This window comes from Mastigoproctus giganteus, chromosome 9 (assembly GCF_048544385.1).
Source record: "Mastigoproctus giganteus isolate SK-2022 chromosome 9, ASM4854438v1, whole genome shotgun sequence".
Taxonomy (NCBI): Eukaryota; Metazoa; Arthropoda; class Arachnida; order Uropygi; family Thelyphonidae; genus Mastigoproctus; species Mastigoproctus giganteus.
Window position 1 is genome coordinate 194,477,134 of NC_143583.1, and position 13,409 is coordinate 194,490,542.

General features: G+C 38.1%; 1 protein-coding gene across 6 annotated transcripts in view; it reads left to right on the plus strand.

The window, feature by feature from the left end:
* The window catches only part of LOC150080996 (transcription factor AP-2-epsilon-like), a 392,409-nt gene that overhangs the window by 152,153 nt on the left and 226,847 nt on the right, over positions 1 to 13,409 (plus strand). The window contains exon 1 of one of the 6 annotated variants that reach the window (XM_090382047.1): positions 12,373 to 12,619. The exons of the other annotated variants lie outside the window; for them this stretch is intronic. Coding sequence (XP_090238173.1) covers positions 12,536 to 12,619 — 84 coding nt within the window. The 5' untranslated portion in view covers positions 12,373 to 12,535. Of the gene's footprint in view, positions 1 to 12,372; positions 12,620 to 13,409 lie in introns of those variants that run through there. 6 annotated transcript variants of the gene reach the window in all.

A 13,409-nucleotide genomic window follows, 5' to 3' on the forward strand; every position in this document is an offset into this window, starting at 1 on the left:
TGTATTGACGTTAAGTTGATTCAAAATAAATTTAATGCTTTTAGGTTACAATTTAGGCCTCATAGAATTGTTATTGATTCAATAAAAATCATTTCATTTCGCCTTTGTTGAAATTGGCTTATTGCAGAAACGCGGGAAGTAGATTCCATTTGTCAGAAGGGATATCAAGGAATTTTTATCAGTTTGGATCTATGTATCCATCTCACAAATGAGTACACAAATCCAAACTCCGCAATTTGTAAATTTTTAAGGCATATATTCGGTTAAAAATTTTTGGAACCAAAGAAGTAGTCGAGGGCTCAACACGGGAGCGTTGTAACACATGCATTTGAGTTGGCGGTGGTTCAAGTTCACTTGACTAATAGACAAAGTTAATGAGTAGTTGTAAACTCATCTAAGCTGATGGCCATGCCGGATTATAAAGAGAACTTATATAGGTGACTGTTGTGGATTATGTTTTTGTGAAGAACTTTGATTAATTAAGCCTTTATTGAAAATATTATTTAGGTCACACCACACTGGTCATATTGCTCCGTGTACATTGTATGTAAACTGCGTGTGTCGTGAGATCGATTTTTAAATGGTCTTGGTTATTTAACCAACAAGACCATTTAAAAATATTCGAATATCCATTCATAATGGGTACCCATTATTTAATAATAATCCTTTTAATAGTGCTGATTTTGTTCACTTTTTCTTTCATTAAATTTCAAACATCTACTCATTAAAATTTTGATAATACATGTTTTAATATTTTTTCGAGTGATTAGATTAGACAATTTATGTATCGCCCCGAATCTGTCGGCTTCGTGTGACCTTAGCCAGTCTCAGTGATCTCTTTGATCACCAAACGTCCAAGAAAAGAAAGATAGTATGGAAATGATGAATGTTGTTCAGATATTCTTTGAATTTCAGTAATTCATCCTGTTCGCTTTCCAAAATTATGCACGAAACGGGCCGATGAGTAAGATCTTAAAGCAGCCTACGGCATGGTTGCACCTCCCCACACTGGGTGGAAAAGACCTGAGTTCGAATCCCGTCGATGACGGGAGGAATTTTTATGAATCTTTTTCACAACGTGGCTGAGTTAGTCGGTATCAGGGGATTGCATGGTTTCCCTCCCGAAACTCGGGTTTTTCGTCCAGCAAACAGAAAATCGACCTCACGATACACGCAGTTTACGGCCAATATACACGGAGCATGGGCTCAGTCGTCGATGCTCCTAAAACCCAATAACAACGGCACCTTAAAAATTCTACCAGTAATACGATACTCAGCTTTCAGCGATTTCAAAATCTGCTTTCCACAAGAGCTTCCAAAAGTGACGTAATCGGTAAGCATGTCACATCAGAAAGACATATTTCGAAGGGGGTTAAGTCGGCCACCCATAAGTATGCTTATTTTCCTGTATTGTAGCAGTCCAGATACTTTTTGAACAGACCTCATATAAATGCAAAAAAAAAAAAAAAAAAGCAGGGAGCAAATTCGATAGACCTCCTTGAAAAACCAAAGTAGTGGTACACTCAACAATAAAGCCGAAATAACGGACGAGTCAAACAGGTATTTTATAATTACCTTTATTCATATTTCTGGTTGATGAACATCTTGTGGTACAAGCATGTCACATATTGTGATAGAGACCTCTGAAAGCACATTAATGCCAAAAAAAAAAAAAAAAAAATAAAGAAGCCAAGTTGAATTGTAGTGCTTACCAATACAGCCAAGTACCACGGGTCAGAAAGGACTATAAATAGGCTCGTAGGCCTCCGAGAAGACAGTAGTACGTACGACTGAGAATGCAGAGGCCGCGATCGACAGAATAAACTGACTTCCAGTGTGGAATGATAAATGGATGCCACATAAAGTAATCTGTGTGTACGTGATATTTCAATGGCACCGAAGATCCCTAGATCGGTGACTGGTTATGTTATCCGCAAATGGAGGCAGAACAACACGACCCCGAAATTCTCTGAAGCTCATGAGAAGATGACAGAAGAGTCCTGCAGAGAATAGTCAGCTCGGATCGCAGGTCGATGTTGCCACAGCACACACAGGCCATCAGTGAGATGATTAGGACCCATATGACCAACAGTACAGTGTGCAGGATGCAGCACAATATGGGTTACCAAGTCGCATTATCTTCCACACGTCATTAATCACCCCGACTAATTCCAGACGCCGTCTGATTCGGCGTAAGGCCCGCTGCCCTTGGACCGTAGACCAGTGGAAAGCTATGTTTTGGAGTGACGAGTAACGTACATGATCTACCAGTCGGAAGGTCGTGCCTTCAGACTGTTAGACCATGTACCTGCCAAACTTTATCATCCCGACAATGAAGTTTGGCGAAAGTAACCTGATGGTCTGGTTCTATTTTTCATGGTCTGGCCTGGGACTATTGGTTGTTTTGGACAAAACCATGAATGTTGAGGTCTGTCTAGATGTCCTGGACAATAATGCGTTACCTGCGTTGTGGCAGCATGTATCAGCACGACAGTGTCATACTGCTCGTGTACTGGTTTGGCGATATGAGCGTCAAAATGTTAGAGTGGCCAGCCGAGAGCCTGACCACAAAGAATAGATGTGCAGAAATTTGCCTTTAGCCAGCGCGGGTAGTTGATTGGTGGAACAGGCTTCCATGTTTTGTTGTGGAAGTTAATAGCCTAAATAAATTTAAAGCTGACCAGGACAGGGATTTGGAATGAATGGAGGGATGAAATGGGAGAAGTTTTTTTTTTTTTGGCTGATGCTGCATAAGCTTGCTTTCTTGCATCGTAGGCCTCTAATATACTTGGATTTTAGGAAAGCTTTTGAGAGTGGTAATCAATGGACACTGCTCTTCGTGGACTAATATTATTTCCTCAGGGGTCTGTGTTGGGCCCATTGTTGTTTTCTGTATTTATCAATGATATTGATGAAGGTATATCAGAGTTAATGTCCAAGTTTTCCTACAGAGACTACAGGCAATCTTCAGCACACCTTATTAGCTTTCCTATAAATAAAGGTTATTTGTGGATATGCTGGTGTCAGGATATTAATGGTAGAGCAGTGTAAACGATTTAAGGATATCATTGAAGTGCCTATCTGAAAAGCTGCCGAAGCGGACAGATTGAAATTCTCCGGGGGCTGATGCTGTACATCCAGTTATACCGAAAAAGGCGTCAAGTGGGAGCATCATCCAAATATTCATAATGTTAATCAGATTCTAATTATCTTCAGGAATTATTTTCTTGAACTGGAGAAGAGCCAAAATCATAAAGTAAGAGCTAAAAAGCGAGGCATATAGACTACCGAGCCTGATTACTGTAGTTGGTAACATTAAGGAATATATGGTTAAAGACACAATACGGAACTATCTCAACAAGAATGGTATCCTAAATGGCATTGCCATAGTTTCGCTAAGGGGAGATCTTGCCTGGCCTCTGGTAAATTGTTATGAGAAGGTTATAAAGCAATTGGTTGCAAGAAAAAACTTTGACATTAAATATCTGGATTTTAGTAATGCTTTTCATACGGTTCCTCTTGAGAGGATTTTATGAAATACAGCAAGTTGGGATAAGAAGGTAGAATTATCAGTGGATTAAGGGTTGGTGGAAAGCAAGAAATGGAGTGTGGTCATAAATTGGTATTCGTCACAGTGAGCTTGGAAGAGCCAGTGAATTCCTATAGGGATCAGTGCTCAAACCTCTCTTGGTGTTTATCTTCCTAAATGATATTAATGAGGGAATATAGCGAATACTGTAGAAGTATACCGATGACTTAAAGGTCGGGAAGGTTGGTAACGATCAGAACCAGGCTATGCTGCTTCAAAAGAATTTGGACTGACTGCAAACATGGCAGCTAAAGTTGAATGTTACCAAATGCAAGGTATCGAGTAACAGAAAGCTAGAATTTATATTCTCTAGATTTCTCTCCACTGTGTGTTCACCTTCTTCCATCCTCTTTCTACCATTTTTGTTATCACTTCTGCCGTAACTCAGTTATTTTTTAGTTATAGTTCCTTTCTTATATCCTCTTACTTTCTCATCGACCCCCATAATCTAATTCCTTATTTCAACCCAGGTTGTTTTCACCTTCGACTTTCCCTTTCAATCTCTCTCTTCAATTAATCATGCAAAATTTTCCCTATCCATATTCCGTTATCCTTTGCCCTCTCAGTTCTTTTAAAATTTTATTATTACTTCCATAATTACTGTATTGCGATAGCTATTAATATGAGGTCCTGAATAGGCATGCGAAATTTAACACTCTTCCTATACCTTTATCTTACCATTATATAATCCAGTTGGTACCTTACCACCACAAACCCTAGCATTACATTTCGGTATTAAGCCTCCTTTTATAAACGTTGAACTACGCATTCTTCACCACCAATTTATTTCTCCTCCCAAATTCAACCATTTTTTCTCCCTCTTTCTCATTTCTCTTTCCTAATCTATTGTTTCCCAACTAATTCTCATCTCTCCCACCACCGCATTCCAACTCCCATTACTACCAGATGACAGTTCTTTTTCTCTGTATTAATTAGTACTCCTTTTACTCTCTCATACAGTCCATCTATTACCTCTTCATCACAATCGAATATTTGGTGCTGAACCAGCACCAAATCTCTTGGTTCTGCTTTTATCCAATCAGTAATATATTCAACAGCTTCCTCACATTCCTTTAATTCTTTATTTAACACTATTGCAATTCCATTTCTTCTCCCCACAATATAAAATTCCTCACCTTATTATTGTTAAGATCTGTTAATTTTCACAGAGGAATCACTCCGGAATGGCTAAGTGATAAGGGAGTGCTATGTAGATACCTCTAACCCTGGGTTCGAGGTATTACAGACACTCAGTGAGTTACAAATACCGCACGTGGCCCCAATCCTTCGGATGTTTCGCTTTTTCACTACTGAGACTTCACGTTCTTGCTAGGTCTTGCACCCTTGCCATCGGATTCATCACCATCAAAAGTTCGTAATAACGAACTTTTGAGTTCTCCACTTTCATATACAAGAGAAATATGAACTTCTCAATTAGCGAAGTTAAGAACTGTAAAAGAAAGTAAAAGGAACTAAATCTACAAAGCAGAAAGGCTTAGTTCAGCTAGGCACCCCGAGTTTGCTAGACCAATACTTGTCAAGCAGCCAGCCCTGAAGATATAAAGTGATATATAATAGAAAGCTAACGTGGGCTATTTTTCATCATGGAGGAAACAAGCATAGCTTGAATTTCACAATTCTGTTTTCGTTTATTAACATGGTTAGTCGCACAAGATCTTTATAATAATAGCTCAGCGAAAGTCACATTTGGAATAGGTCTCTTGGCCGAGAATGAGTTCTTGAATTAGGGACAGTTACGACCGCCCAGACTACGGCAGCAGCTCCAATTTGAGGCCTCAGGTGCTGTGCTAAATGAAGCAGTATAGACCACGCATGCATGTTGACTGCAAAAATAAATATATTAAAAATAAAAGAGCTTTTCCTACTATGAACTTAATTCGTGGACACGCAACAAATGCCCATTTGAATTTTTTTTAACGACGTTACCATCTTTGTATTTCTTATTGAAATAAGAAATATTCTTATATTTCTTATTTCTAAAGGTTTCTTATTGATTTCCACAATCTTCATTTTTACTATATTGCTAAAATGGAACCTTCACTAAAAGCTGCCAAGGAACTACCTAAATGCATTTGCTAAAGTGACCAAGGACACAAGGCCTTTAAAATAAATTGCCACTAATGCAAACTTGAATAGGGTGAAAAAAATAAAATAAAATTTCAAAATATAATTATCTCTATTTTTACTGGATATGTAGATATTTGTTGCAAACAGTTGTCATACTCCAAGCAAATAGACGTTGTTCATGAAACACATATATACAAATTTGTATATTTTTTTACTTTTCCGCCCTTCTGAGAGTAAAGCCATTCGTCCTTGTATACGTCATCCACGATTACTTTTAAAGTCTGTTAAAGAGAGAAGAAAAAATGACCTTCCCCCATTCACCAAAGGTGTTACTTTTTTTATTATCGTAAAAATTACTTACACACACACACACTTGGTTCCTGGGCAAGGTGACGCTGTTACCCCTCTAGCTAGTGGACGAACCCACCGCTTGGAAGGTACTGTATACAGTTTTTTTTTTTTTCACATGGCATTCACATAGACGGTAATTTGATGTCAGTATGGATAAACGTCGTGAGCTAGCCGACTTTGAAAGAGGGATGATAGTGGGTGCCTAACCCATGGGTTACTCTATCGCGGAGTGGTACAGAAATTGCACTATCCCCGTTTGACAGTATCAAGAGTATATCTGGAATACGCCATTTACGGAATAACATCTCATCGTGAACAGCGCTGTGGGCGAAGAAAGGTGGTGGATGAAGGTGGCCGTTGACGTCTGTTTCACATTTTAACAAATCACCACCGACTTCAACGAGGGAGATGCCAGAAATGTCTCCACCCAGACCATCAGGCGATCATTAGCCACAATAAGTTATGGGACCCGACCCACCAGAGTCCCACTGCTAACACCACGACACAGGACTCTAAGCCTCAACTGAGCGAAAGAACATCGGCACTGGACCTTGGATGATTGGAGACGGGTCTCCTGGTCTGATGAGTCCCGTTTCCAGTTATTTCGAGCGGACGGGACGGTGGTGCATATCTGGCCGAAATCGCACGAAGCTATGCACCCATCATGTTAACAAGGAACTGTTGAGGCAGGTGGACGGTTGGTAATGGTCTGGGGCGTGTTCAACTGGCACACGCTGAGACCTCTGGTACGTCTAGACGCATCTCTGAACGTCCCAGGTTACGTGTCCATCATTGCAGACCACCTGCATCCTTTCATGGTCATCATGCACCCAGAGGTCAATGGACTCTTGCAGCAGGACAGTGCGCCTCCTCACAGAGCCATAGTGACTATAACGTGTTTCGAAGAGTATTCCGCAGATTTTACCACCATGGAATGGCCTCCCAGTTCGCCGGACATGAACCATGTGGGGCCGCCGTAGCCTAGTGGTCAGGTGCTCGGGTGCATAAGTACACGTGCCTTGAGTGACCGGGGTTCAAGCCCGTGACTGCTGAATACGGTGCTGTTTCTTGTATTCTGTCTTATCTTGTGAACTCCTGACCGTTTGGTCGTCCCGGAGTATAAACAGAAAATTTATTTATCTTTGGGTTGCTGTGGAAAGGTCCGTTCGAGCTTTGGATCCTCCACCCAGAAATGCGACGGAATTATGAACAGTGATGCAGCAAGCAAGCATGTAAATACGTGTGGAACGCTTTCGTGAACTAGAGGACTCAATGCCTCGCCGCATGACTGCCTCATCCGGACGAAAAGTGGGAATACTCGTTGTGTGTGTGTGTGTTATTTTAACCTTTCTAATTTCAATTTTCGCTTTATTAACTTCTATTTATCATTTCTTACTTTTATTACCTTTCACCTTTAATCATAGGCTAGCCAGACTAAGGCCAGTATTATTTTAATAATCTGTTAGTCATGTCCCGTTCATTCACAACTTTTTCCTTACAGGTAGTTTAAATTAAAATCAATTAAATTATGAAATTGAACAAAATATTTTCATGCACAGCCTAATTGACTATGTACAATAGTTTTAACGTTGCACACATTTATCCTATTACAGTAATATTAACACTACATCATTTTTAGTCAATAGTATGAAACCCAGTTTATATATATAATTTTTTTTTTTTTTTATGGATCTCCCCAACGATTTAAAAAAGAGGTTAATGTTTTTCTGACATTTTTCCCAAAACCACAACCTACTGCTAAATCGCTGATATTTCTGTAATATCAGCGATTGGAACCTTGATCCAGTTCAAAAGCCATGAACATGGCCCCGCCCTACGGTATGCCTGAACAAGGCGATTCAAATTCTGAAAACCTGTTAGCCGCTGCGGCCCTATCCCATCCCAAGATTGTGATTCAGTCTACAGAATAATTTATACGAGTCGGCATCTCTAAGAGAAAGTTGTACAGAAATAAGCTACCCTACATCGTGGGTCCGAAGGACCAAAAGTGGAATGAATCGGGACCATCGACTTAGTTATTCTGTAGATCTCCCAGAATTTGGAGCGTCGTGTACCCGCTTATACGAAAAGCTGTGTTCGTATAAGCCTGGACACGTTAGTTTTTGATTGTTTCACCCCACTCCCTTTTTCACTTCAGATAATTAAAATAACACCACTATTACTGTTCGCAAAACATTTTATGTGGGATTCTGAATGGGCCATAGCGATATAACAAACATTTATTTATTAAATTTATTATTATAATTAAATTAATTTAAAATATATAATCACTATAAAAATATATATATAATCACTATAAATAATTTCTTATTTTTTATAAACTATAAAAAAATAAGACAAATTATTTAAATTTATATAAAAAGATGATATGGTTTGAACAAATTATCTAGTGATTGACCCTTTCATGTAAAATGTTATCACGACATTGAACAACTTTATTTTTCACAATTATTTTCAGTGATATGGCACTTTGTATGGTAACAGGAAACAATATCCCGTTTTCTTGTTACTATTATAATACTTAAGAATATTTAAGTATTATTATTAAGATTATTATTATAATACTTAAACGGTTGATTATAATTTGTATGATTTTTTTTTGCAAATTTTAATCTATGATGTCATTAAACCGTGATTATTGTCAATAATGTGGTGTTTGTGAACTGATTGTATACTGTTATGACGTATTACAGTGAAGATGACGAATATTATATGATATAAATTCGAAAAGGTGAACAATTCGTAAATGAATTGATTTATACAAATATCTAATGACAACAAAAAAGACAATTGTAATTATATATTTATTCAAATAAAAAAAAGAACAAAGCTACACATGGACAAAAAAAGACATTTAGGTTGGCTGAATAATTCCAAATCACTTTTAGAGCTATATCTTTGTGTTTTAACTATGGATATAACTAATTTCACATTGGGGTCGTTCAGGTATAGCGTAACGTGAATTCCAAACTTATTAGCGAAAAGTATAACGTAAAAGTATATAGCGTAATACGTATCACTATGGCGTTCTAGAGCAGTTATCATAATTTAAGGGCACAAAGGATGATATTTTGAACACGTTGGCACTAATGACATTAAGAGTAGGAGATCTGTAGATTTACTTAGTTTAACCCTAATTCGCGACTTTTTTTTTTTTTTCAACATTAACCTGTGCTTGTTAGGTAAATCTGCAGATCTCCTACTCTTAATGTCATTAATGCCAACGTGTTCAACAATATCATCCTTTGTGCCCTTAAATTATGATAACTGCTCTAGAACGCCAAAGTGATACGTATTATGCTATCTACTTTTACGTTATACGTTACGCTAATAAGTTTGGAATATACGTTACGCTAATAAGTTTGGAATATACGTTAAGCTATACCTTAACGACCACAACGTTAAATTATTTATATCTCTAGCTAAACACAGAGATATATGCCCAACAAGTGATTTGGAGTTATTCAGCCAACCTAAACGTTTCTAAACGTTTTGGTCCATGTGTAGCTTTGTCCTTTTTCTTATTTGAATAAATATATAATTACAATTTATTTTTTGTTGTTATTAGCTATCTGTATAAATCCAATTCATTTACGAATTGTTCACCTTTTCGAATTTTTATCATATAATATTCATGATTTTCACTGTAATAAGACAATACAGGGTGTCTCAAAAATATTGGTACAAACGTTTAGGGGAGATGAGGTAACATCTAAAGGAATGTGAATCATAGGAACCCATAACCGGAAACGTCACGGGAAAGTAGTAGCAGAGGCACAAGAAGCAGAAATGACACAAGACAGTAATTAGTGGCAAACATTTATTTGACAAAATCTTAAGAATGGAGTACGAGATGGATGCATTTCACGATGTTACAAAGATGCTCGAAGGTTCCACCATGAGACGCGATGCATGCGTGACACCGACGCAGCATGGATTGCCGGACACTGTCGAACACACCTGGAGTTTCTTTTGACAGTAGCAGCACCGCAGACGAGTCTCACCACGAGATCCATTTCCGTCTCTACAGGCAACTCATACACGATAGATTTGAGGGTCCCCCACAGAAAGGAATCAAGGCTGGATAAATCAGGTGAGCTTGGGGGCCAGGCAACGGGTACACCACGGCCAATCCATCGACGCCCAAAACGCTTGTTCAAATGGTCACGAACACACCTTCCATAATGGGCAGGCGCCCCGTCATGTTGAAACCAAATGTTGCGTCTCACATTTGCTGGAACATCGTCAAGTAACCCTGGTAGAAAGATCCGATATTTAGCGGAGTTCATGCGGGATAGTAACAGGTATGGGCTGACTAAGCAGTAACCTGGATAAATCAGGTGAGCTTGGGGGCCAGGCAACGGGTCCACCACGGCCAATCCATCGACGCCCAAAACGCCTGTTCAAATGGTCACGAACACACCTTCCATAATGGGCAGGCGCCCCGTCATGTTGAAACCAAATGTTGCGTCTCACATTTGCTGGAACATCGTCAAGTAACCCTGGTAGAAAGATCCGATATTTAGCGGAGTTCATGCGGGATAGTAACAGGTATGGGCTGACTAAGCAGTCACCGACCATTACCTGCCCACACATTTATTGCAAAGCGATGTTGTGCCGCATGGGGGCGCGCACACCGTGTTATTTGGTTTTTGGTTTTTTTTAAGAGCATTAGCAACTAAAGCCATATTGCTCCGGGGATATGCGGTGGTAATTCTCTGACCTTTCCGCATCCTCCGTATTTGGTGGGCTCGAACCCCGGTCTAATCAAGAAGCGTGTACTACGCACTGCTGCTCCTGCCCACCTGGCTACGGAGGCGCCCGCACATCGTGTGGGCCCTCTGCTAATCCGTACACTAGGTGCATGTCTGCCAGCTCACAGTTCGTATATCGATGCATGCTCCTCGTGCGGCGACTACTGCTTGAATGAGTAAACCAGAAATTTTCCCTTTCGCGAACTGATGAATAGGGCGTGTACCGACTTACGGTGACGTTTCCGGTTATGGGTTCATATGCGATTCACATTCCTTTAGATGTTACCTACCTCCTCTAAACGTTTGTACCAATATTTTTGAGACACCCTGTATAAGAAAACAAAATAGGAAGCAAAAGGTAATATTTATTTTTAACGCTTAAATAATAACAGTATACAATCAGTTCACACACACCACATTGCTGACAATAATCACAATTTACTGATGTCAAAATCACTGATTAAAATTTGCAAAAAAATCATACAACTTATAATCAAACGTTTAAGTATTATAATAATAACAAAAAAATTGGATATTTTTTCCGGGATTCACTGTATATACGTGTAGTCTTGAAATTTTTAAAAATTCAGAGAAACTTAAAAACAAAAAAAAATTATGCATTTTATAGAAAATGTATTAAAATGTAAATGAAAACCTTCACATGCACTAATTGCCAGTTTTGTCGAAGCACTTGATTTTGCAATCTACTCCGAAAAAGCAATTCACAAAATCAATTTACATCAAAAATCAATTTTCGCCAAAATTCCAAATTTAAAGTGTTCGACACTTTTTACCCATCAATATAACTGTTTTGAATGTTGCTTCTGATTTGTTTCCGAGAATATGAATTCATTTTGATGATTTAACTGATATATCCTCTCGAGTTTTCTTTCGGATCAAGAACAACAATTTTTCGGTTATTTATTTGTTGTTTTCGTGACAATGTTGTTATTCTTTCTACAGTAGAATTTTTTCTGGCTAAATATAAAACTGTTCAACAAAAATTATAAGGTTTTCAAAGAACGTTTCATCGAATTGTCTTTGATCGTATCTAAAAAGACTAACGCTAAATAGCGATTTTGAATTAGAAAACCATTCTCCCTTTCCTCATAATAATTTCCCGATAACCTTTAACCTGAAAATCACCGAACACCAATTCCAGGAAAGGCTGGTTCGCAATTTAGTGGTCAGTTTTAGAATATTACCAACGTATGGTGAGAAATAAAGGGATTATCAGCCCGTAATTCACAAAGGTGCCCCTAATATATAGTGTACTCATCATAAATCAACATTTGCTCCCCCCCCACAAAACACTAGAATATAATGGAATACCCTAAATCGGTTTGCGTATTCTAAGAGCTACTGATCTACTTCTAAGAATAAAAGCTTTTATCTGATGGCAAGAATTACATAGGGTCAGATTTTCTCACTTATCGGAAAATAAAATTTCCAGCAGAAGATTCAGTGGACATGGATACTGTTAGGTACTCTCGTATTAGGCGTTTTCTGCTTTCGGACAAACATTCCATCTGGACAATTATTAAGTAAAACAGACCTTCCGTAAGTGTATGGTAACAACGGCAAGAAAAAAATCTTCCAGAGTATTAATCTCCTTGCCTTAGGGAACAAATTAATTTTGTAACGTGCTCCACCTGGAGGGCAAGACATATTCCGTTATCCACCTAGACGTGTGAAGGACGCTTCTGGCGAAGTTGAATAACAAAAATCAGCTATGGACAGGTACAGGATAGATGAAATGGAAGTAGTTGTATTGGAGACTCCGACAAAGGTAGAGACCAACTGGGAAGAAAAGGAGGTAATTTGGAATAAATTTATTTTTGTAATTAGCATACTGTAATTATTATAGTGAAAGTTGTATGCCCCTTTGTGCGATACATATATGCAGTATATGAGGTTGTCCTTCGAACTTTGCAATTCCGTTCGCTGCCTTTGATCAACGCGTGTAATCATTTGAAGGCCTAAGGCAATTATTTTGGAGTTAACAAAAAACCTGTAATGATAAGCTATAGGTTAACATTTCCGTAAATTCTCAAGAACACTGAAGTGAAGGAACCTGATTATCCTTACCGGAAATATTTGAAAAGATGCAAAATTATTCTAAAATAAAGTAATACCAAACCTAGCAGAAAACGGGTCACTTCTTTAAAATGATAAAATTTTAATTAAGCATTTATTTCGTTAATGAACAAAGTCCAAAAGGTATACAAAATTCATTTTTCTTATATATTCTTAATTATGGTGTTAGGCCTTTTCAGATATAATTACAAAAAGGTAATTATTTGTGTATTTGGTTGAGCTATATTTGGTAGAGAAGTTGAGCTATTAGGTGTAATAACCATGGAAGAATTGAGAGAACCTGTATGCTAGAAAATTCTCAATTCTTCCATGGCTATTACAACTGACAGCTCATACACAAATAATTATCTTTTTGTCTATTTTCCATTATGGTTGCCTGATTTTTTTTCTACGTTTACCATAGACCCCGGATCCATAACCCAGTTTTATATGTATTTTACATATTTTTTATAAATTTTAATTTCTCATTCCTGTTTAATAAGACTTTCAGTAATTTCATTGCATCTTTA